General features: G+C 48.0%; 5 protein-coding genes across 6 annotated transcripts in view; 4 read left to right on the forward strand and 1 right to left on the reverse strand.

The window, feature by feature from the left end:
- The window catches only part of LOC308457801 (uncharacterized protein), a gene marked incomplete at its 3' end in the record, with an annotated part of 121,992 nt that extends 113,134 nt beyond the window's left edge, over window positions 1-8,858 (forward strand). The window contains exons 4-5 of the mRNA XM_080971974.1: window positions 4,731-6,331; window positions 8,830-8,858. Coding sequence (XP_080828100.1) covers window positions 4,849-6,331; window positions 8,830-8,858 — 1,512 coding nt within the window. The 5' untranslated portion in view covers window positions 4,731-4,848. The remainder of the gene's footprint in view (window positions 1-4,730; window positions 6,332-8,829) is intronic.
- LOC308486266 (uncharacterized protein) overlaps window positions 1-21,020 on the reverse strand; it is a 136,397-nt gene that overhangs the window by 109,276 nt on the left and 6,101 nt on the right. The window lies entirely within an intron of this gene.
- LOC308486262 (uncharacterized protein) overlaps window positions 1-21,020 on the forward strand; it is a 120,013-nt gene that overhangs the window by 95,637 nt on the left and 3,356 nt on the right. The window contains exon 3 of the mRNA XM_081022872.1: window positions 19,343-19,487. The gene's annotated coding sequence lies outside the window, so the exon portion shown is untranslated. The remainder of the gene's footprint in view (window positions 1-19,342; window positions 19,488-21,020) is intronic.
- LOC308486324 (uncharacterized protein) overlaps window positions 1-21,020 on the forward strand; it is a 119,181-nt gene that overhangs the window by 68,392 nt on the left and 29,769 nt on the right. The window contains exon 3 of the mRNA XM_081023083.1: window positions 4,050-4,194. The gene's annotated coding sequence lies outside the window, so the exon portion shown is untranslated. The remainder of the gene's footprint in view (window positions 1-4,049; window positions 4,195-21,020) is intronic.
- LOC308486315 (uncharacterized protein) overlaps window positions 13,102-21,020 on the forward strand; it is a 126,644-nt gene continuing 118,725 nt past the window's right edge. The window contains exon 1 of the mRNA XM_081023057.1: window positions 13,102-13,172. The gene's annotated coding sequence lies outside the window, so the exon portion shown is untranslated. The remainder of the gene's footprint in view (window positions 13,173-21,020) is intronic.

A 21,020-nucleotide genomic window follows, 5' to 3' on the forward strand; every position in this document is an offset into this window, starting at 1 on the left:
CGGACATCCCCCCAGCTGCAAGGCTTTCCTGCGCTTCTCCTTTAAATGCATCAGGATTCAATCCGCCATCCCGAGGGATTTCTGTCTGGGACATGTGCTGCCCTTGATCGCCTCCTGCCTCGTAAGGGATTATGGAGTCAGGGGGAGCCCTGGACCCCCCAATTCCAGAGGAGTCATTAGGCGTATTGGATAGTCGGAGGAAACAGTCCGATTCATGGTATCCGCTTCTTGCTACAATTGTATAGGCTGCATTTCTGAGCCTCTTTGCTGCTGTGCATGGGAGGTGCCTGTGCAAATGGTCATTGTCCTGGCCTTAGTCCGAGGCTGTGGTGGGGCCTTGGGGTGTTGTTTAACCGCCCCCCCCCCATTCCTGGTTTGAAGAGCATCAATACCTAAAGCACGGACGCACGGCTAGTGGCGTGGGGTCGGCGAGGGAAGGATTTTACAATGTAAACATTGGGGGGGAACCCCACTTTGCAATTGGATTGCGGAATCAGCCCCTCCCCGCTCTTCTGATCCACAGATGCAAGAGGGGAGGAGGGAAACCTTCCTCTCCCTCCCCCCAATTCCTCCCCTCCCGGCACATCCTTCCCTCACCCCGCCCCCACAACCCCAAATCCCCTCCCCAATATGTTGCTCCTCCTCCTCGCCATCCGACCTCTCCTCCGGGAATAGGGGGGAGAGCCCCCCTCCCAACGTGACTGCTTCTCCCGGAAGTGGAGCTTCCACTCCGGATTGCTGCTCTGCGCCGTAGCTCTAGGGGGGGCGCTTTCGGAAAGGGGAGGAGGGGCGGCAGGGGAGGACACGCCCCCCGTGGATGTTGCAGGAAAGGAAAGGAGAATCTGGAGCGAGGACAAAGAGGTAAAGGGGTCGCGGGGGGGGGGGAGGACAGAAAAGAAACCAGAGACCCCCGAAAGCTCCCGAAAGCGCCATTCGTGGGTCCCGTCGGCATGGCCTAGATCCCTGGACCCGTGCTGCGCCTTGGCAGCGGCGGACATGGGGCGCCCACCGAGGGGGTCCCAAGAGGGCCCCTTTGCCCCGTTTCCCCCACGCAGGGGTCCCTCGGTCCCTGTCGGATCTGCACGGAGAAAGGCGGGTCATGAAAGGGTTAACGGGATCGAGGGACGCCTGGATAGAGACCCCCCCCCCCCCGTGTGGCTTCCTTCTTGCAAGCTGCATCCTCTTCACGCCCCCATAAACCCCTGCCCTGCCCAGTCGCTGCGGTTCAAATCCGGAGAGGAAGAGGGGAGGGGAGAGACCTTCTCAGAAGCGGCTCTTGGTTTCCCCAATCCCACCCAGGAAGCAGCCAGAAACCTTTTCCTCTCTCTCAGGCTTCCATCTTTAATGTCTTTTCCACTGCCAGCTTCATTGAGGATGAGGATAATGTACATCTGTCATCAGAAAAAGGGGTGCAGAGTCCATGGAATGGCTCTCAGGATTAATGTAGAAGGTGCACCTCAAAAGCATTTCTGTTCCTCTTATTCTTTGTAGGCAGTGTCAGAATGACTGACAATTTGAGATTCTTCCCAGTCAAAGGACCCATTTTCATGATAGACAGTGCCTGTGGCTGGAGGTTCTACATACAAGGTGTGCCTATACAGGCCAAAGACTGCCAATATTACCACAGCTGAGGTGTGAGACCTCCCCTAATTTACAGACTGTATGTGAATGAGAGTTTCAGGGTGGGATTATCGTTTATGGCATCCCTGTGATTTTCTCCACCCATAACATTTCATGAACTGATATTGCAGTACGAATTCCAATATAACTACAAAAACAACAACAATATAATAAGAATGATTGTAGTATTTCTACCTTACCTAACTGGCTGGGTTTCACCAGCCACTCTGGGCAGCTCACAGTACATATAAAAGACAGTAAAACATCAGACATTCAAAACCTCCTGATACAGGGCTGCCTTCAGCTGTCTTCTAAATGTCAGATAGTTGCCCATTTCCTTGCCCTCTGCCTGCTTCCCTGTAACTTCGCTTCTCAATGGGATGGGGGGGGGTGAACCAGCAGAAGACCCTTGAAGGAGGACCTCAGTGTACAGACTGAGCGATGGGCATGGAGACGCTCCTTCAGGTCTACAGAGAGTGAGGCTGTAGGGCTTTAGGTCAATGATCTTGCTCCTCCACAATGATCTCCAGAGCAAGTCCGACATACAATTAGCAGAGTAGGAAAGAAAGCTCAGAGACAGCAAAAAATTCCTTCAGCAAATAAATTTGTGACTGAAGGCATAACAGGAATCTATGCCTGAAAAGTGCAACCGAGGCAATTTAAAGGTCAGCATCAACAATGTGAATCGTGCTCAGAAATGTACTGGAAATCAGTGAAGATCCTTTCGGACTGGTGTTATGTTGTCTCAGCGGCTGCTCTCATTCTGTTGTCTAGCTGCCACATTCTGGATTAGTTGCAGTTTACGAGTCACCTTCAAAGATGGCCCCATGTAGCACATGGCAGTAGTCCAAGCGGGAGATCACCACAGCATGCACCACTCTGGGGAGACAGTCTCCAGGCATGTAGGGTCTCAACCAGCATACCAGATGGAGCTGGCAGACAACTGCCCTGGACACAAAATTGACCTGGGCCTCCATGGACAGCTGTGAGTCCAAAAGGCCCCCCAGGTTGTGCACCTGGTCCTTTGGGGGCACAGTTACCTCCATCAGGTCTAGGGAGTCTTCCACATCTGCCTGCCCCCTTTCCCCCTGGGACAGTATTTCTGTCTTGTCAAGATTCAACCTCAATCTGTTAGCCACCATCCATCCTCCAGCTGCCTCCAGAAACTCATACAGGACCTTCACTGGTTCCAATTTAAAAGAGAGGAAGAGCTGGGTATCATCCACATACCTGTTATTCTTTGAAGGCAGTGTCAGACTGACTGACAAGCTGAGATACAACCCATCATCATCCAATGATAGCCATTGCATGAATCTTCCCAGTCAAAGGACCCATTTTCATGATAGACAGTCCCTGTGTGGCTGGAGGCTCAACACACAGGCTGTGCCTATACAGGCGAAAGACTGCCAGTATCAGCACAGGCGAGGTGTGTGTTCCCCCCACCAAATTGACTGGCTGTGTGTGAATGAGAGTTTGTGGGTGGGACTATCGTTTACGGCAACCTTGCTACCACAAGGGAGCACCCAGGGGTCAGAACACTCACCCCCCAACACCATGTTCTGGACATGGCCCAGGAGGAAGGAGGGGAACCACTGCATAGCAGGCCCCCCAGCTCCCCTAGAGGGTCCAGAAGGATACCAAGGTCAAAGGTCTCCAAAGCCGCTGAGAGATCCAGCAGAACCAGGAAACAGCTTTCCCCTCGGACTCTAGCGCATCGGAGATCATAATCCAGCGCAACCAGCACAGTTTCAGTCCCATGGTGAGGCCTGAATCCCAATTGGAAGGATAATGATGGAAGAAGCTTTCGTGGTCCTGCACCCACAAAAGCTCCAGGCACAATATTTTATTAGCTTTGAAGGGGCCATCGGATACTTGGTGGTCTTTTATTCAAAAGACAAATACTCTGATTAGTTTTTAATTGATGTATGATATAAACAGCACTTCTGTTTTACATATTCCACATTGGAGAAATTTTGATACACAGGTCTGAGATCATCGCTCCCCCTGAAACTGCTGTGTTAGCAGCACTGTGAGCCTGGGCAGTGTGTTTGGGGGTCCTGGGCTGCCTAGACAACAAGACCCCCTTCTCAGCCTGGCTTATATGGTCCCAAAAAAGCAGAGCAGTACGTTAGGCACCAGCTTGGCTGCAGGAGTGAGTGGAAGGAGGTGTGCAGGGCACCATCCAACCATCATAGAAATTACACTCTGGATTTCTCTAGGTTTTCCTCCATAGCATTTTCTTTTCCTGAAGATAACTCAAGAGGACGTGAAGGAGTGAACCAAAGTATTACAACCAGAGTTTTCCTTCTCGATGGGCTCCCTTCCCTGGTTGACGAGCCCCATCTGCCCTCATTTCCTCTGCAGAATGGGCAGAATCTGCCTTCTTGACTGTGGAATTCACTGTTGTTCTCATCCTCTCCATCCACCAGGGCCTGCCTTCACCTGCAGCAGAATTCCCTAATACACCAAGGATTTGAGACCCATCAGGTATCCTCACCTGGTTTAGCTGGCTGGTTGAAGCCGTTCCTGGGATTGTGGACCCTGTTCCATGCTGACAGCTTCTGGAAGCCACAGGTGAGAGCTGAGTGCAGGGTGGGGACCAATGGTGGATAAATTACCCCATAAGGTGCATGACATTCCCCCCACCAAAGGTACTACCGCTCCCCTAACACCCAATGACATCGTATGATTATGATCTTTAAGACAGAACAGGAATAAATTCATGTCCCCAGAAATAAAACAACTTCAGGCCATTAGGGAATCAATACTACATTTTCAAGGTACTACACATTCCACTAAGTACAGTTTATCTATTTGCCTTGTATATCCTGATTTTCAGTGTCATTTTAGGATAGTCCTGCATCAGAAGACAGGCACGAGATCAGACAGCACATCACTCTTTAAGGAATCATGCTGCTTTATGAACATTGATTGAGGATTTGGAAAGTTGCTCATGAATTACTATCATTTGACATGGCAACTTCATTTCCTAAAAATTGGGAACATGGGTAGGAGGTGAGGGAGTGTAGGAGACGTTGAAATAGGAGAAGGTGCTAATGGAGCTTGATGTGTTCTCTTTCCCTCAGTTTTCTTCCTTGAAACCAAAACAGGATTTCCTTTCCTCCCACTCTGAAGAAGGAGATGGAGAAGACAGTCAGAACTCCAGGGGATGGGTCACCTTTCATTTCATTAGGAATAGAAATTAAAATGTGGAATATGCTTCATTGAATGAGCACAGATAGTTCACATCAACAACCTCCAACAGGGAAGATACCATTTAAAGGTATGGAGTGCGGAAAGAGCTTTAGCAATAATGGAAAACTTAGAAGACATCAACAGAATAACACGGGGGAGAAAACATATAAATGTATGGAGTGTGGAAAGAGCTTCAGTCAGAGGGGACACCTCAATATACATCAACGGACTCACACAGAGGAGAAACCATATAAATGTATGGAGTGTGACAAAAGTTTTAGTGATAATGGAAAACTTAGAAAACATCAACGGACTCACACAGGGGAGAAACCATTTAACTGTATGGAGTGTGGAAAGTGCTTCAGTCAGAGTGGACACCTCAATATACATCAACGGACTCACACAGGGGAAAAACCATTTAAATGTATGGAGTGTGGAAAGAGCTTCAGTGAGAATGGAAGCCTTAGAACACATCAACGGACTCACACAGGGGAGAAACCATTTAAATGTATGGAGTGTGGAAAGTGCTTCAGTGAGAATGGAAGCCTTAGAACACATCAACGGACTCACACCGGGGAGAAACCATTTAAATGTATGGAGTGTGGAAAGTGCTTCAGTGAGAATGGAAGCCTTAGAACACATCAACGGACTCACACCGGGGAGAAACCATTTAAATGTATGGAGTGTGGAAAGAGCTTCATTCAGAGTGGACACCTCAATATACATAAACAGACTCACACAGGGGAGAAAACATTTAAATGTTTGCAGTGTGGAAAGTGCTTCAGTGAGAATGGAAGCTTTAGAATACATCAACGGACTCACACCGGGGAGAAACCATTTAAATGTATGGAGTGTGGAAAGTGCTTCAGTGAGAATGGAAGCCTTAGAACACATCAACGGACTCACACCGGGGAGAAACCATTTAAATGTATGGAGTGTGGAAAGTGCTTCAGTGAGAATGGAAGCCTTAGAAGACATCAACGGACTCACACCGGGGAGAAACCATTTAAATGTATGGAGTGTGGAAAGTGCTTCAGTGAGAATGGAAGCCTTAGAACACATCAACGGACTCACACCGGGGAGAAACCATTTAAATGTATGGAGTGTGGAAAGTGCTTCAGTGAGAATGGAAGCCTTAGAACACATCAACGGACTCACACAGGGGAGAAACCATTTAAATGTATGGTGTGTGGAAAGAGCTTCAGGCAGAATGGAAGCCTTAGAAGACATCAACGGACTCACACCGGGGAGAAACCATTTAAATGTATGGAGTGTGGAAAGTGCTTCAGTGAGAATGGAAGCCTTAGAACACATCAACGGACTCACACCGGGGAGAAACCATTTAAATGTATGGAGTGTGGAAAGTGCTTCAGTGAGAATGGAAGCCTTAGAACACATCAACGGACTCACACAGGGGAGAAACCATTTAAATGTATGGTGTGTGGAAAGAGCTTCAGGCAGAATGGAAGCCTTAGAACACATCAACGGACTCACACCGGGGAGAAACCATTTAAAGGTATGGAGTGCGGAAAGAGCTTTAGCAATAATGGAAAACTTAGAAGACATCAACAGAATAACACGGGGGAGAAAACATATAAATGTATGGAGTGTGGAAAGAGCTTCAGTCAGAGGGGACACCTCAATATACATCAACGGACTCACACAGAGGAGAAACCATATAAATGTATGGAGTGTGGCAAAAGTTTTAGTGATAATGGAAAACTTAGAAAACATCAACGGACTCACACAGGGGAGAAACCATTTAACTGTATGGAGTGTGGAAAGTGCTTCAGTCAGAGTGGACACCTCAATATACATCAACGGACTCACACAGGGGAAAAACCATTTAAATGTATGGAGTGTGGAAAGAGCTTCAGTGAGAATGGAAGCCTTAGAACACATCAACGGACTCACACAGGGGAGAAACCATTTAAATGTATGGAGTGTGGAAAGTGCTTCAGTGAGAATGGAAGCCTTAGAACACATCAACGGACTCACACCGGGGAGAAACCATTTAAATGTATGGAGTGTGGAAAGTGCTTCAGTGAGAATGGAAGCCTTAGAACACATCAACGGACTCACACAGGGGAGAAACCATTTAAATGTATGGTGTGTGGAAAGAGCTTCAGTGAGAATGGAAGCCTTAGAAGACATCAACGGACTCACACCGGGGAGAAACCATTTAAATGTATGGAGTGTGGAAAGTGCTTCAGTGAGAATGGAAGCCTTAGAACACATCAACGGACTCACACCGGGGAGAAACCATTTAAATGTATGGAGTGTGGAAAGTGCTTCAGTGAGAATGGAAGCCTTAGAACACATCAACGGACTCACACAGGGGAGAAACCATTTAACTGTATGGAGTGTGGAAAGTGCTTCAGTCAGAGTGGACACCTCAATATACATCAACGGACTCACACAGGGGAAAAACCATTTAAATGTATGGAGTGTGGAAAGTGCTTCAGTGAGAATGGAAGCCTTAGAACACATCAACGGACTCACACCGGGGAGAAACCATTTAAATGTATGGAGTGTGGAAAGTGCTTCAGTGAGAATGGAAGCCTTAGAACACATCAACGGACTCACACCGGGGAGAAACCATTTAAATGTATGGAGTGTGGAAAGAGCTTCATTCAGAGTGGACACCTCAATATACATAAACAGACTCACACAGGGGAGAATACATTTAAATGTATGCAGTGTGGAAAGTGCTTCAGTGAGAATGGAAGCTTTAGAATACACCAACGGACTCACACAGGGGAGAAACCTTTTTAATGCATGGAGTGCGGAAAGAGCTTCAGGCAGAATGGACACCTTAGAAAACATCAGCAGACACACAGGGGAGAAACTGTTTAAATGTATGGACTGTGGAAGGAGCTTCAGGCAGAGTGGAACCCTTTATTTATGTCAACAAACTCACACAAAAGCCAAACCTTATAAATATCAGGAAAGTAGATAGAGATTCAGTCCTAGTGGAAATTCTACATCAACAGACTCACAGACAGGAAGAACTTTAGGAGTTGAAACCTTTCAAATCATCAACAAACTCAAAGAGGAGAAGCAGTTTAAATGAAAAGATTGCAAAATGTGCTTTATTTACAATGGATTGTTTAAGGAACATCCAGAGACTCTCAGATGTAAGAACCCATTTAGATGTATGGAGTGTGGAATGTCTTCCTCTCAAAGTCCACTCTTTTCTTCACAGAAATGAACTCAGGAGGAAATACGTCTTTAACACATGATGTGTATGTGAAGTTCTGGTATTTATGTGTAAAACTGTATAGTAATGAAATATTGAAGGCAATGTCAAACAATGTGATTATAATCTAAGATGTAATATATCTTTCAATAGAGAAGGGGAGATGGTTTATCTGGATTAGTTGGTGGTCAGTGAGGGCTGGGCGATATATTGTCCAATACTGGTTTCTTGACCACATCGTGATAACCTTTCAAAAACAATTGATATGGCAACACACCAGAGATCACAGTGTGTGTTTCTGGGGTGCTCATTTGTCTGGAAGCAGCCGGCAGAAAGCTTTGCTTTGTGAAGCCCCTGAATATGCTGAGTTGCTGACTTCCCTCCCAGGCGACAGGAAGCGAAAGACACACATCCATTGCTCTGTGTCCTTCCAGCCTCTTTCCTTCCTTGCTCCCTTCTGCCGGTTTGTGTGCCTGACTTAGATATCCTGTGTGCTGTATTTTTTTCCTGCTGAAACTGGATTTGCTCTCAGGAGCTAAGTTTTGTGCCTCACTGGGGACCCAGTGAGAACTGTATGCTTTGAAAGCTCAGTAAAGTATAACTGAAGAAGTCCTGCCTGCTGCCTCTGTGTGTGTTTTTGACCTCAGCATGGGAATTGCTCGACACATGGCCCCTACCCCGCTGATACTTCGCTCATGCCCTGGAGTTGCTGTACTCAAGCATGCAAAATGGGTGCATCTGTGTGTGACTGGTTTTTGCACCAAACTCTCTCACCCCCACCACCGCATGATCTCCAAACACTGCTTCTTCACCAGAACTTCTCCCTGCCTCCTACGCATTCTGAAGAAAACTTAAAATACTGTAATTTAATGGGAGATTCCCCACCCCAAGCCTTATTGCAAGATGGGGAAGGAGGGGCTGCAGCTACCAGGGAAGTCTCTTGGGGGCCCCATCTTCCCTCACGAACCCCATGGGGCAACCCCAGAGTTCCTGCTTATTCTGGGGTTTGGGGAAGATAGTATTTTTCCATAGTCCCAGAAGTTATTATTCTTCCTGCCAGAGGACCAGTGTGCATATTATTATCATACTGAATTTACTGTTGTTGCTGCTGTTGCTCTCATGGACTGGCTGGGTGAAAGGGGGGGAGGCACCAGCTGGGGAACCCTCAAGGGACGAAGGCTCGGAGTCCGGGTGTTTTATGCCCCTGTTACGGAAAAATCTGGGTGCAAGGCTGCTCTGCCACCCAGCTCGTCGGACTAAGTCCGCGGGTCCCTGCGGAAGAAATAAGCTCAGCCGGAGACAGGAGCAAACTGCGGAGATCCCAGTTTATTGCGCAACAGGTTCAACGTGAGATTGAACCCCGAGGAAGGGGTGACATGAGTTTTTGAAACTTCCCTCCGTGTCCCAGAATACAGTGCAAAATACATCATCATTGCATCATGAATATATTAAAGAGGAGTTGAGTTACACAGAAACACGTCATGAATACATTAAAAGGGGGTCGGGTTGGACAGGATTAACATACGGAAGAGGGAGGGGGAGATATGCAGAGCCAGAGATATGCAAAGATAAGCACTTCCTGAGCACCAGTGTCAGAGAACAATGGTCCACATATGCATGGTCTGCCACCTGGCATTGACCGGAGGGAAGGCTTGGCAGAACAATTTGAGGGGATTAGGGTCTTCCTGAGTACGTGACTCCTCGCTTGGGGGATCATGGAGTCCTGTGAGGTGTCATGGAGCCACTGGAAAACTGAGTCAATCGGCGCAAAGACTGAAGAAATCGGAGCAGTGGATGATTTTATATGATTTTTCAAAGGTTTTCAGTCATTTTGCCCATTGTACGTATAGGGTAATTGATAGCGGAAAGGAATAGACATATTCGGAAACAAAATAGATACAAAATAGTAACCAGAATTGAAAGTTTTACGAGGTCGCAGGTTTCGATTCCATTGTTCTCCCAGCGGGGAGCCGTCAGCAGCTTGTCAGGAGGTTAAATGAGGCATGCAAGAGCTCGCTGAGCTAGCTCTGCAGAATAAATGCACGGTTCTGATTGGACAGAACGTGGCCATTGAAAAGAGCGGGGAATACAAATCTGTACGGTCTACTCAGGATACAGATAGAGCGGGGAAAAGCATAGACATTGGGCTTATTTCTCCCTAAGGAAAGGAGAAAGGCACTTTATTATTGGGGTTTGGGGTAGTGTATGGTGCTTGTGGAACAGTGTGGGGGGGCGAGGTGGTCGGACTGGGGAAGGGTCCCTCGAGGTCATCGCCTCGGATCGTGGAAAAGGGTCCCCCCCCTTCCGTATCAGCCCCCAAAGGCTATCAAAACTCCTTTTGTTGTTGTTTAGTCGTTTAGTCGTGTCCGACTCTTCGTGACCCCATGGACCAGAGCACGCCAGGCACCTCTGTCCTCCACAACCTTCCGCAGTTTGGTCAAACTCATGCTGGTAACCTCGAAAACACTATCCAACCATCTCGTCCTCTGTCGCCCCCTTCTCCTTGTGCCCTCCATCTTTCCCAGAATCAGTGTCTTCTCCAGGGAGTCTTCTCTTCTCATGAGGTGGCCAAAGTACTGGAGCCTCAGCTTCACGATCTGTCCTTCCAGTGAGCACTCAGGGCTGATTTCCTTAAGAATGGATGCGTTTGATCTTCTTGCCGTCCATGGGACTCTCAAGAGTCTTCTCCAGCACCATAATTCAAAAGCATCAATTCTTCAGCGATCAGCCTTCTTTATGGTCCAGCTCTCACTTCCATACATCACTACTGGGAAAACCATGGCTTTTACTATACGGACCTTTGTTGGCAAGGTGACGTCTCTACTTCTCAAGATGCTGTCTAGGCCTGTCATTGCCCTTCTCCCAAGAAGCAGGCGTCTTTTAATTTCGTGGCTGCTGTCACCATCTGCAGTGATCATGGAGCCCAAGAAAGTAAAATCTCTCACTGCCTCCATTTCTTCCCCTTCTATTTGCCAGGAGGTGATGGGACCGGTGGCCATGATCTTCGTTTTTTTGATGTTGAGCTTCAGACCATATTTTGCGCTCTCCTCTTTCACCCTCATTAAAAGGTTCTTTAATTCCTCCTCACTTTCTGCCATCAAGGTTGTGTCCTCTGCATATCTGAGGTTGTTGATATTTCTTCCGGCAATCTTAATTCCAGCTTGGGATTCATCCAGCCCAGCCTTTCGCATGATGTATTCTGCATATAAATTAAATAAGCAGGGAGACAAAATACAGCCTTGTCGTACTCCTTTCCCAATTTTGAACCAATCAGTTGTTCCATATCCAGTTCTAACTGCAGCTTCTTGTCCCACATAGAGATTTCTCAGGAGACAGATGAGGTGATCAGGCACTCCCATTTCTTTAAGAACTTGCCATAGTTTGCTGTGGTCGACACAGTCAAAGGCTTTTGCATAGTCAATGAAGCAGAAGTAGATGTCTTTCTGGAACTCTTTAGCTTTCTCCATAATCCAGCGCATGTTTGCAATTTGGTCTCTGGTTCCTCTGCCTCTTCTAAATCCAGCTTGCACTTCTGGGAGTTCTCGATCCACATACTGCTTGAGCCTTCCTTGTAGAATTTTAAGCATAACCTTGCTAGCGTGTGAAATGAGTGCAATTGTGTGGTAGTTGGAGCATTCTTTGGCACTGCCCTTCTTTGGGATTGGGATGTAGACTGATCTTCTCCAATCTTCTGGCCACTGCTGAGTTTTCCAAATTTGCTGGTCAAAACTCCTAGGTCTGGCCAATTAAAGGCTGATATGGGAGCCATTGGGGGCCAGGTCGGTTCTTTCATTTTCTCCTCTCCTCTGGAAAAGTGCTCTTTCTTTTGGGGTTTGATTACTTCTGCCTCCTCCAGAGCCCACAGTTGTGCCAAGAGGAGAGAGAGCCTGATCTCTGCAGCCCCCAGCCCTCAGCCGGACAGGAGCCTTCAAGCAAAACACAAAGTGAGAAAACTTTCCCCTCTTTCCTCACAGCCTCAGTCCATCTTGGCCCAGAAAGAGACAATAAAATACATAGACATACATAGAGCTGGGAGCCTCTTGTTGCAGGGGGGGGGGGTCCTCCCCTCACACACACACAAACACACACATAGCTGGCCCTCCAGCCCCAGCTCCCCTGGCTGAGCTGGAAACACAAGTCTCAATGCAAAGCACACAAAAAGAAAGCTCTTTCCCCAAAATGTACAATTTAACTGTTACCAAAACACACAGAGCACCCCACCTTTTGCCTGAGACACACAGCCCATGGCTCTCTCTCCATTTCAAGGAATGGGGGTCCCGCACAGCCCTCAGGGCACCTCAGCACCCCGGGGATTGCTTTGCTCCGGTGGGGGGGGGAGTATTTTGCTTGCTGAGGGCAGGAGTCACACCCTTGTCACATTGCGGGCTGTCAGGCTTTTAGGCAAGGGGGTGAGACTTGGGTGGGCCAGTCCTGTTCACAGTGAATTCTCAGTCCTTTGGGGTTCATCGCTCCACCACAACCCCAGTTTCCCACACCTTTTAACTACCCTCTTCCCCAAAGCACCACAACAGTATTCACACATCCCCCTAGCTGCAAGGCTTCCCTGCGCTTCACCTTGGAAAGTATCAGGATTCAATCCACCATCCCGATGGATTTCTGTCTTGACTGCGCCTCCCCCACTTCCTGGATTTAACAGCAGCAATACCTAAAACGTGTAAGGATCTAAGCTCGTGGCGTGGGGTGGGGGAGGGAAGGATTTTGCAATATAAACATGGGGGGTGGGGGACACCCCGCTTTGCAAGTGGATTGCCGGGATCAGCCCCTGCCCCATTCTCCTGATTCTCAGGAGGAAGAGGGGAGGGGGGACACCTTCCTCTCCTCCCCGCCCCCCAAATTCCACCCCTTCCGGCACATCCTTCCCACACCCCACTCCCACAACCCCAAATCCCCTCCCCAATATGTTGCTCCTCCTCCTCGCCATCCGACTTCTGCTCCGAGAATGTGTGTGGGGGGGTGAGCCCCCTCCCAAACTGCCTGCTTCTCCCGGAAGTGGAGCTTCTGCGCCGGATTGCTGCTCTGCCCCGTAGCTCTAGGGGGGCGCGCTTTCGGAAAGGGGAGGAGGGGCGGCAGGTAAATCCCCCCCACCCACGTGGATGTTGCCGGAAAGGAAAGGAGAATCGGGAGCGAGGACAAAGAGGTAAAGGGGTCGCGGGGGGAGGCGAGAGAAGGATCCAGAGACCCCCTTGAGCTCCCCAAAGCGCCTTTCGTGGATCTGAATCCCTGCACGCGTGCTGCGAAGGGGGTTTTCCTTGGGCCCTTAGGAAGCCCACCCAGGGGATCCCAACGAAGCCCCCTCGACCCATTTGCCCGCGCAGGCATCCCTGGGACTCTGTGGGTTCCGCGCGGAAAGAGGTGGGCCATGAAAGGGTTAACGGGCGTGAGGGACGCCTGGATAGAGACCCCCCTGTCCTCCCCTGCTCGTCTTGGGGGGGGGGCCCTCCGGACGGAGAGATGGGGGCGCAGGGCGAGGCGTGAGCCGCGCCAAGGGGGGCCTCTCAATGCAGGGGAAACTCTGGGACAGAGGGAGAGGGTCGAGGAAGTGGGGAGGGGGAGCATCCCTGGGGCAGGGGATGGCAGCAATGGGGGGTGGGGGAGAGAGCTAGGTAGACACGTCTTTGGGGACACGTCTCCATCTTGGCGCCCGCGGGGATTGTCTTGGCTTCTCCCTCCCACCCAATTATCGCCCCCCCCTTCAAGGCAACCAAAGGGATCACTGGAAAGTGGGGGGTCGTGTCCCCCCTCCCCTTCCTTCCTGCAAACTCCATCCTCTTACTGCCCCACAAGCCCCCACAAGCCCCTGCCCTGTCCAGACGCAGCGATTCTGCCCAGTCCAACCATTGTTCCCCTGGAGAGGAGAGGAAATCCCGAGAGGAAGGGGGGAGGGGAGAGGCCTTCTCAGAAGCAGCTCTTTGTTGTTGTTTTTTTAATGAATTTTTATTAATTTTCCAAATATAAAACAAACACAACAAAAACAGAAACAGAAACATAAACAAACATAAACAAACATAAAATGGACCTCCCCATACCACCCCTTTTCTGCATCCTTATTTCAAATTTTTCCAGCAACCCTTTAGTCATAAAAATATTTTATCTATTTCATAAATTTAATTTCTTTAACTTATTAGTAACAGCTGTAGTTCTTTGTCTCTTATCTCCCTGACCCCTAATTTTCATCCAAATTACAACAGTTTTTAAGATATGCTTTAAATTTGTTCCAATCTTCTTCCACCGCCTCCTTCCCCCGGTCTCGAATTCTGCCAGTCATCTCTGCCAGTCCCATGTAGTCAATCACCTTCGTCTGCCATTCTTCCAACGTGGGTAGTTCTTGTGTCTTCCAATATTTTGCTAGAAGAATTCTTGCTGCTGTTGTGGCGTACATAAAGAATGTCTTGTCCTTCCTTGGCACCATTTGGCCCACCATACCCAAGAGAAAAGCTTCTGGTTTCTTAGAAAAGGTTCTCTTAAGAACTTTCTTAATTTCATTATAGATCATTTCCCAGAAAGCCTTAATCTTCGGGCAGGTCCACCAAAGGTGATAGAAGGTTCCCTCCGTTTCATTACATTTCCAACATTTGTTATTGGGCAAATGATAGATCTTCGCTAACTTAGCAGGAGTCATGTACCACCTATAGATCATTTTCATAATGTTTTCTCTTAAGGCATTACATGCCGTAAATTTAACACCGGTGGTCCATAACTGCTCCCAGTCAGCAAGCTCAATGTCATGTCCCATGTCCTGCGCCAGAAGCAGCTCTTTGTTTCTGCAATCCCACCCAGGAATCAGCCAGAAACCTTTCCCTCTCTCTCAGGCTTCCATCTTCAAGTGTCTCTTCCACTGCCTGGTTCATTGAGGATGAGGATAATGTACACCTGTCATCAAAAACAGGGGTGCAGAGTCCATGGAATGGCTCTCAGGATTGATACAGAAGTTGCACCTCAAAAGCATTTCTGTTCCTTTTATTCTTTGTAGGCAGTGTCAGAATGACTGACAAGGTGAGATAAAACCCATCAGCATCCAATGATAGTGATTGCATGAATCTTCCCAGTCAAAGGACCAATTTTCATGATAGACAGTGCCTGTGGCTGGAGGCGCTCCTTCAGCTTGGTCAGACTCATGTTTGTAGCTTCAAGAACACTGTGCAACCATCTCGTCCTCTGTCATCCCCTTCTCCTTGTGCCCTCCATCTTTCCCAACATCAGGGTCTTCTCCAGGGAGTCTTCTCTTCTCATTAGGTGACCAAAGTATTGGAGCCTCAGCTTCACAATCTGTCCTTCCAGTGAGTCCTTCCAGGGCTGATTTCCTTCAAAATGGAGAGGTGTGATCTTCTTGCAGTCCATGGGACTCTCAAGAGTCTCCTCCAGCACCAGAATTCAAAAGCATCAATTCTTCAGCGATCAGCCTTCTTTATGGTCCAGCTCTCACTTCCATACATCACTACTGGGAAAACCATGGCTTTAACTATACGGACCTTTGTTGGCAAGGTGATGTTTTTAAGATGCTGTCTAGGTTTGCCATCGCCTTTCTCCCAAGGAGCAGGCGTCTTTTAATTTCGTGACTGCTGTCACCATCTGCAGTGATCATGGAGTCCAAGAAGGTAAAATCTCTCACTGCCTCCATTTCTTCCCCTTCTATTTGCCAGGAGGTGATGGGACCAGTGGCCATGATCTCAGTTTTTTTGATGTTGTGCTTCAGACCATATTTTGCGCTCTCCTCTTTCACCCTCATTAAAAGGTTCTTTAATCCCTCCCTACTTTCTGCCATCAAGGTTGTGTCATCTGCATATCTGAGGTTGTTGATATTTCTTCCAGCGATCTTAATTCTGGCTTGGGATTCATCCAGCCCAGCCTTTCGCATGATGAATTCTGCATATAAGTTAAATACAGCCTGGCCGTACTCCTTTCCCAATTTTGAACCAATCAGTTGTTCCATATCCAGTTCTAACTGTAGCTTCTTGTCCCACATAGAAATTTCTCAGGAGACAGATGAAGTGATCAGGTACTCCCATTTCTTTAAGAACTTGCCATAGTTTGCTGTGGTCGACACAGTCAAAGGCTTTTGCATAGTCAATGAAGCAGAAGTAGATGTCTTTCTGGAACTCTCTAGCTTTCTCCATAATCCAGCGCATGTTTGCAATTTGGTCTCTGTTTCCTCTGCCCCTTCGAAATCCAGCTTGCACTTCTGGGAGTTCTCGGTCCACATACTGCTTAAGCCTGCCTTGTAGAATTTTAAGCATAACCTTGCTAGCGTGTGAGATGAGTGCAATTGTGCGGTAGTTGGAGCATTCTTTGGCACTGCCCTTCTTTGGGATTGGGATGTGGACTGATCTTCTCCAATCCTCTCGCCACTGCTGAGTTTTCCAAATTTGCTGGCATATTGAGTGTAGCACCTTAACAGCATCATCGTTTAAAATGTTAAATAGTTCAGGTGGAATATCATCACTTCCACTGGCCTTGTTATTAGCAGTGCTTTCTAAGGCCCATTTGACTTCACTCTCCAGGATGTCTTTCTCAAGGTCAGCAACCACACTACCTGGGGTGTACGAGCCATCCATATTTTTCTGACATAATTCCTCTGTGTATTCTTGCCACCTCTTCTTGATGTCTTCTGCTTCTGTTAGGTCCTTTCCACTTTTGTATTTTATTATGGTAATCTTTGTACGAAATGTTCCTTTCATATCTCCAATTTTCTTGAACAGATCTCTGGTTTTTCCCATTCTATTGTTTTCCTCTATTTCTTTGCATTGCTTGTTTAAGAAGGCCTTCTTGTCTCTCCTTGCTATTCTTTGGAAATCTGCATTCAATTTCCTGTATCTTTCACAATCTCCCTTGCATTTTGCTTGCCTTCTCTCCCCCGCTATTTGTAAGGCCTCGTTGGACAGCCACTTTGCTTTCTTGCATTTCCTTTTCATTGGGATGGTTTTAGTTGCTGCCTCCTGTGTAATGTTACGAGCCTCCATCCATAGTTCTTCAGGCACTCTGTCCACCAAATCTAAATCCTTAAACCTGTTCCTCACTTCTACTGTGTATTCATAAGGGATTTGACTTAAATTGTATCTTACCGGCCCAGTGGTTTTTCCTACTTTCTTCAGTTTAAGCTTGAATTTTGCTATAAGAAGCTGATGATCTGAGCCACAGTCAGCTCCAGGTCTTGTTTTTGCTGACTGTATAGCGCTTCTCCATCGTTGGCTGCAGAGAATATAATCAATCTGATTTCGATGCTGCCCATTTTGTGATGTCCATGTGTAGAGTCGCCTCTTGTGTTGTTGGAAAAGAGTGTTTGTGATGACCAGCTTGTTCTCTTGGCAGAACTCTATTAGCCTTTGCCCTGCTTCGTTTTCAACTCCAAGGCCAAACTTGCCAGTTGTTCCTTTTATCTCTTGACTCCCTACTTTAGCATTCCAATGAGAAGAACATCCTTCTTTGGTGTCATTTCTATAAGGTGTTGTAAGTCTTCAAAGACTTTCTTCAGCACCAGTGGTTGGTGAATAAACTTGGATTACTGTGATGTTAAGAGATCTGCCTTGGATTCGTATCCAGATCATTCTATCATTTTTGAGATTGCATCCCAGTACAGCTTTCGCCACTCTTTTGTTGACTATGAAGGCCACTCCATTTCTTTTACGGGATTCTTGCCCACAGTAGTAGATATGATGGTCATCCGAACTGAATTCGCCCATTCCCGTCCATTTTAGTTCACTGATGCCCAGGATGTCAATATTTATTCTTGCCATCTCATTTTTGACCACCTCCAACTTACCAAGGTTCATGTTTCTTACATTCCAGGTTCCCATGCAGTATTTTTCTTTACAGCATTGGAGTTTCCTTTCGCTTCTGCATTAGATCAATACTATTCTATGACTGAAAAATGCAACTATGACACTTTAAAGGCCAGCACCAATAGTGTGAATTGTGATTGGAAATGCGCTGAGAGGCAGAGAAGATCCTTTAGGACCAGTGATATGTGGTCTTGGCGGCTGCTCCCATTTACTAGTCTATCTGCCCCATTCTGGATTATTTGCAGTTTCTAAGTCACCTTCAAAGGTAGCCCCATGTACAACACATGGCAGTAGTCCAAACTGGAGATAACCAGAGCATGCACCACTCTGGTGAGACAGTCTGAGGGCAGGGAGGGTCTCATCCCGCGTACCAGATGGAGCTGGCAGACAGCTGCCCTGGACACAGAACTGACCTGCGCCTCCATGGACAGCTGTGAGTCCAAAATGACCCCCAGGCTGTGCACCTGGTCCTTTAGGGCCAAAGTTACCCCATTCAGGACCAGGGAATCCTCCACATCTGACCAAAACAGGGCATGCACCGTCTTCACAGGTTCCAATTTAAAAGAGAGGACGAGCTGGGTATCACCCACATACTGGTGAGCACACAATCCAAACCCCTGATGATCTCTCCCAGCAGCTTTGTATAAATATTTAAAAGCATGGGGGAGAGGATGGAGTTCTGAGGCACCCCACAAGGGAGCACCCGGGGCTGAGAACACTCATCACCTAACACCACTTTCTGGACATGGCCCAGGAGGAAGGAGGGGAACCACTGCACAGTAATTCCCCCAGCTCCCCTAGAGGGTCCAGAAGGATACCATGGTCAAAGGTCTCCAAATCCACTGTGAGATCCGGCAGAACCAGGAAACAGCTTCCCTCTCAATATCTATCCCATTGGCCAGGGCAGTTCAAGTCCCATGATGAGGCCTGAATCCCCATTGGAAGGATCATGGTGGCAGGAGCGTTCCTGGTCCTGCAGCCCACAAAAGCTTCAGCCACATTACTTTTATTAGCTTTCAAGGGGCCACCAGATACTTTGTCTTTTCAAATACTCTTACAGTGATGTATGATGTAAACAGCACTTCTGTTTTCCTTGTTCCACATCGGAGAGACTTTGATACACAGGTCTAAGCTCATCTCTCCGCCTGAAACTTCTGTGTTAGCAGCAATGGAAGCCTGGGCAGTGTGCTTGGGGGTCCTGGGCTGCCTAGACAACCAGACCCCCTTCTCAGCCTGGCTGATATGGTCCCAAGGAAAGCAGAGCAGTATGCTTGGCACCAGCTTGGCTGCAGGAGTTGAATGAAGAAGGTGTGCAGGGCACTATCCAAGCATCTTAGAGACTCCACTCAAGATTTGTGTAGGTTTCCCTCCATAGCATTTTCTTCCTCTGAAGATAAGTCATGAGGCAGCAAAGTTTAGGATCAGAATTTTCCTTCTCAATGGGCTCCCTTCCCTTTCCTCTGCAGGATTGGCAGAATCTGCCTTCTTGACCGTGGGATTCACTGTTGTTCTCATCCTCTCCATCCACCAGGGCCTTTCTTTACCTGCAACAGAATTCCCCAACCCACCAAGGATTTGAGACCCATCAGGTATCCTCACCTGGTTTAGCCGGCCGGTTGAAACCGTTCCTGGGATTGTGGCCCCTGTTGCCTCCTGACAGCTTCTGGAAACCACAGGTGAGAGCTGAGTGCAGGGTGGGGACCAATGGTGGATAAATTACCCCAGAAGGTGCATGACATTTCCCCCACCAAAGGTACTACCGCTCCCCTAACACCCCAAGACATTCTATAATTATGATACTTAAGACAAATCAGGAATAAATTCTTGTCTCCAGAGATAACACAACTTCAGATTGAGGTTGAATCCTGACAAGACAGAAGTACTGTTTTTGGGGGACAGGACGTGGGCAGGTGCGGAGGATTCCGTGGTCCTGAATGGGGTAACTGTGCCCCTGAAGGACCAGGTGCGCAGCCTGGGAGTCATTCTGGACTCACAGCTGTCCATGGAGGCGCAGGTCAATTCTGTGTCCAGGGCAGCTCCATCTGGTACGCAGGCTGAGACCCTATCTGCCTGCAGACTGTCTCACCAGAGTGGTACATGCTCTTGTTATCTCCCGCTTGGACTACTGCAATGCACTCTACGTGGGGCTACCTTTGAAGGTGACTCGGAAACTACAACTAATCCAGAATGCGGCAGCTAGACTGGTGACTGGGGGCGGCCGCCGAGACCATATAACACCGGTCTTGAAGGACCTACATTGGCTCCCAGTACGTTTCCGAGAACAATTCAAAGTGTTGGTGCTGACCTTCAAAGCCCTAAACGGCCTCGGTCCAGTATACCTGAAGGAGCGTCTCCACCCCCATCATTCTGCCCGGACGCTGAGGTCCAGCGCCGAGGGCCTTCTGGCGGTTCCCTCATTGTGAGAAGCAAAGCTACAGGGAACCAGGCAGAGGGCCTTCTCGGTAGTGGCGCCCGCCCTGTGGAACGCCCTTCCAGCAGATGTCAAAGCGATAAACAACTACCTGACATTCAGAAGACATCTTAAGGCAGCCCTGTTCAGGGAAGTTTTTAACGTGTGATATTTGTGGTTTTTATGGAAGCCGCCCAGAGTGGCTGGGGAGGCCCAGCCAGATGGACGGGGTATAAATAATAAATTATTATTATTATTATTATTATTATTATTATTATTATTATTCAGGCCATCAATGAATCAATACCATATATTCAAGGCTGATGTTTCCACTCAGTTATTTCTTTGCCTTTAATATCCAGCTTTTTCAGTGCCAGAAAAGGATAGTCCTGCATCAGAAGAGGGGCTCGAGATCAGGCAGCACATCATTATTATAAAGAACCATTGGGGTGGGTGTTTCTGTCTGGGATTCCCATTTGCCAGCTGCTTTCCTTCCGCTTCTCCTGCTCTCTCCATTCAATGTGAGGCATGTAGATGGAGGTTCATCTCCAAGAATAGCAGCTTCCCTGAGCACCCATTCAGCTGACCCCAAGCACCAAGACTTGTCTCTAGTTCTCTTACCGGCCCAGACCACAGTCCCCGGAAAAGATGTAGACCTGGGCCTCCCAAAATGGTCCACTTGGACCTCCTGAGGCCATTGGGACTGTGAAGGTGACTCATGAAGATCTAGAGGTGGAAACGGGTGGATGGAGGATTATGATGCAGAGGATGGGAAATGTCCAAAGGAATCATGAACCAG

Source organism: Podarcis pityusensis, assembly GCF_964106645.2.
Source record: "Podarcis pityusensis genome assembly, chromosome: 10".
Lineage (NCBI taxonomy): Eukaryota > Metazoa > Chordata > Lepidosauria > Squamata > Lacertidae > Podarcis > Podarcis pityusensis.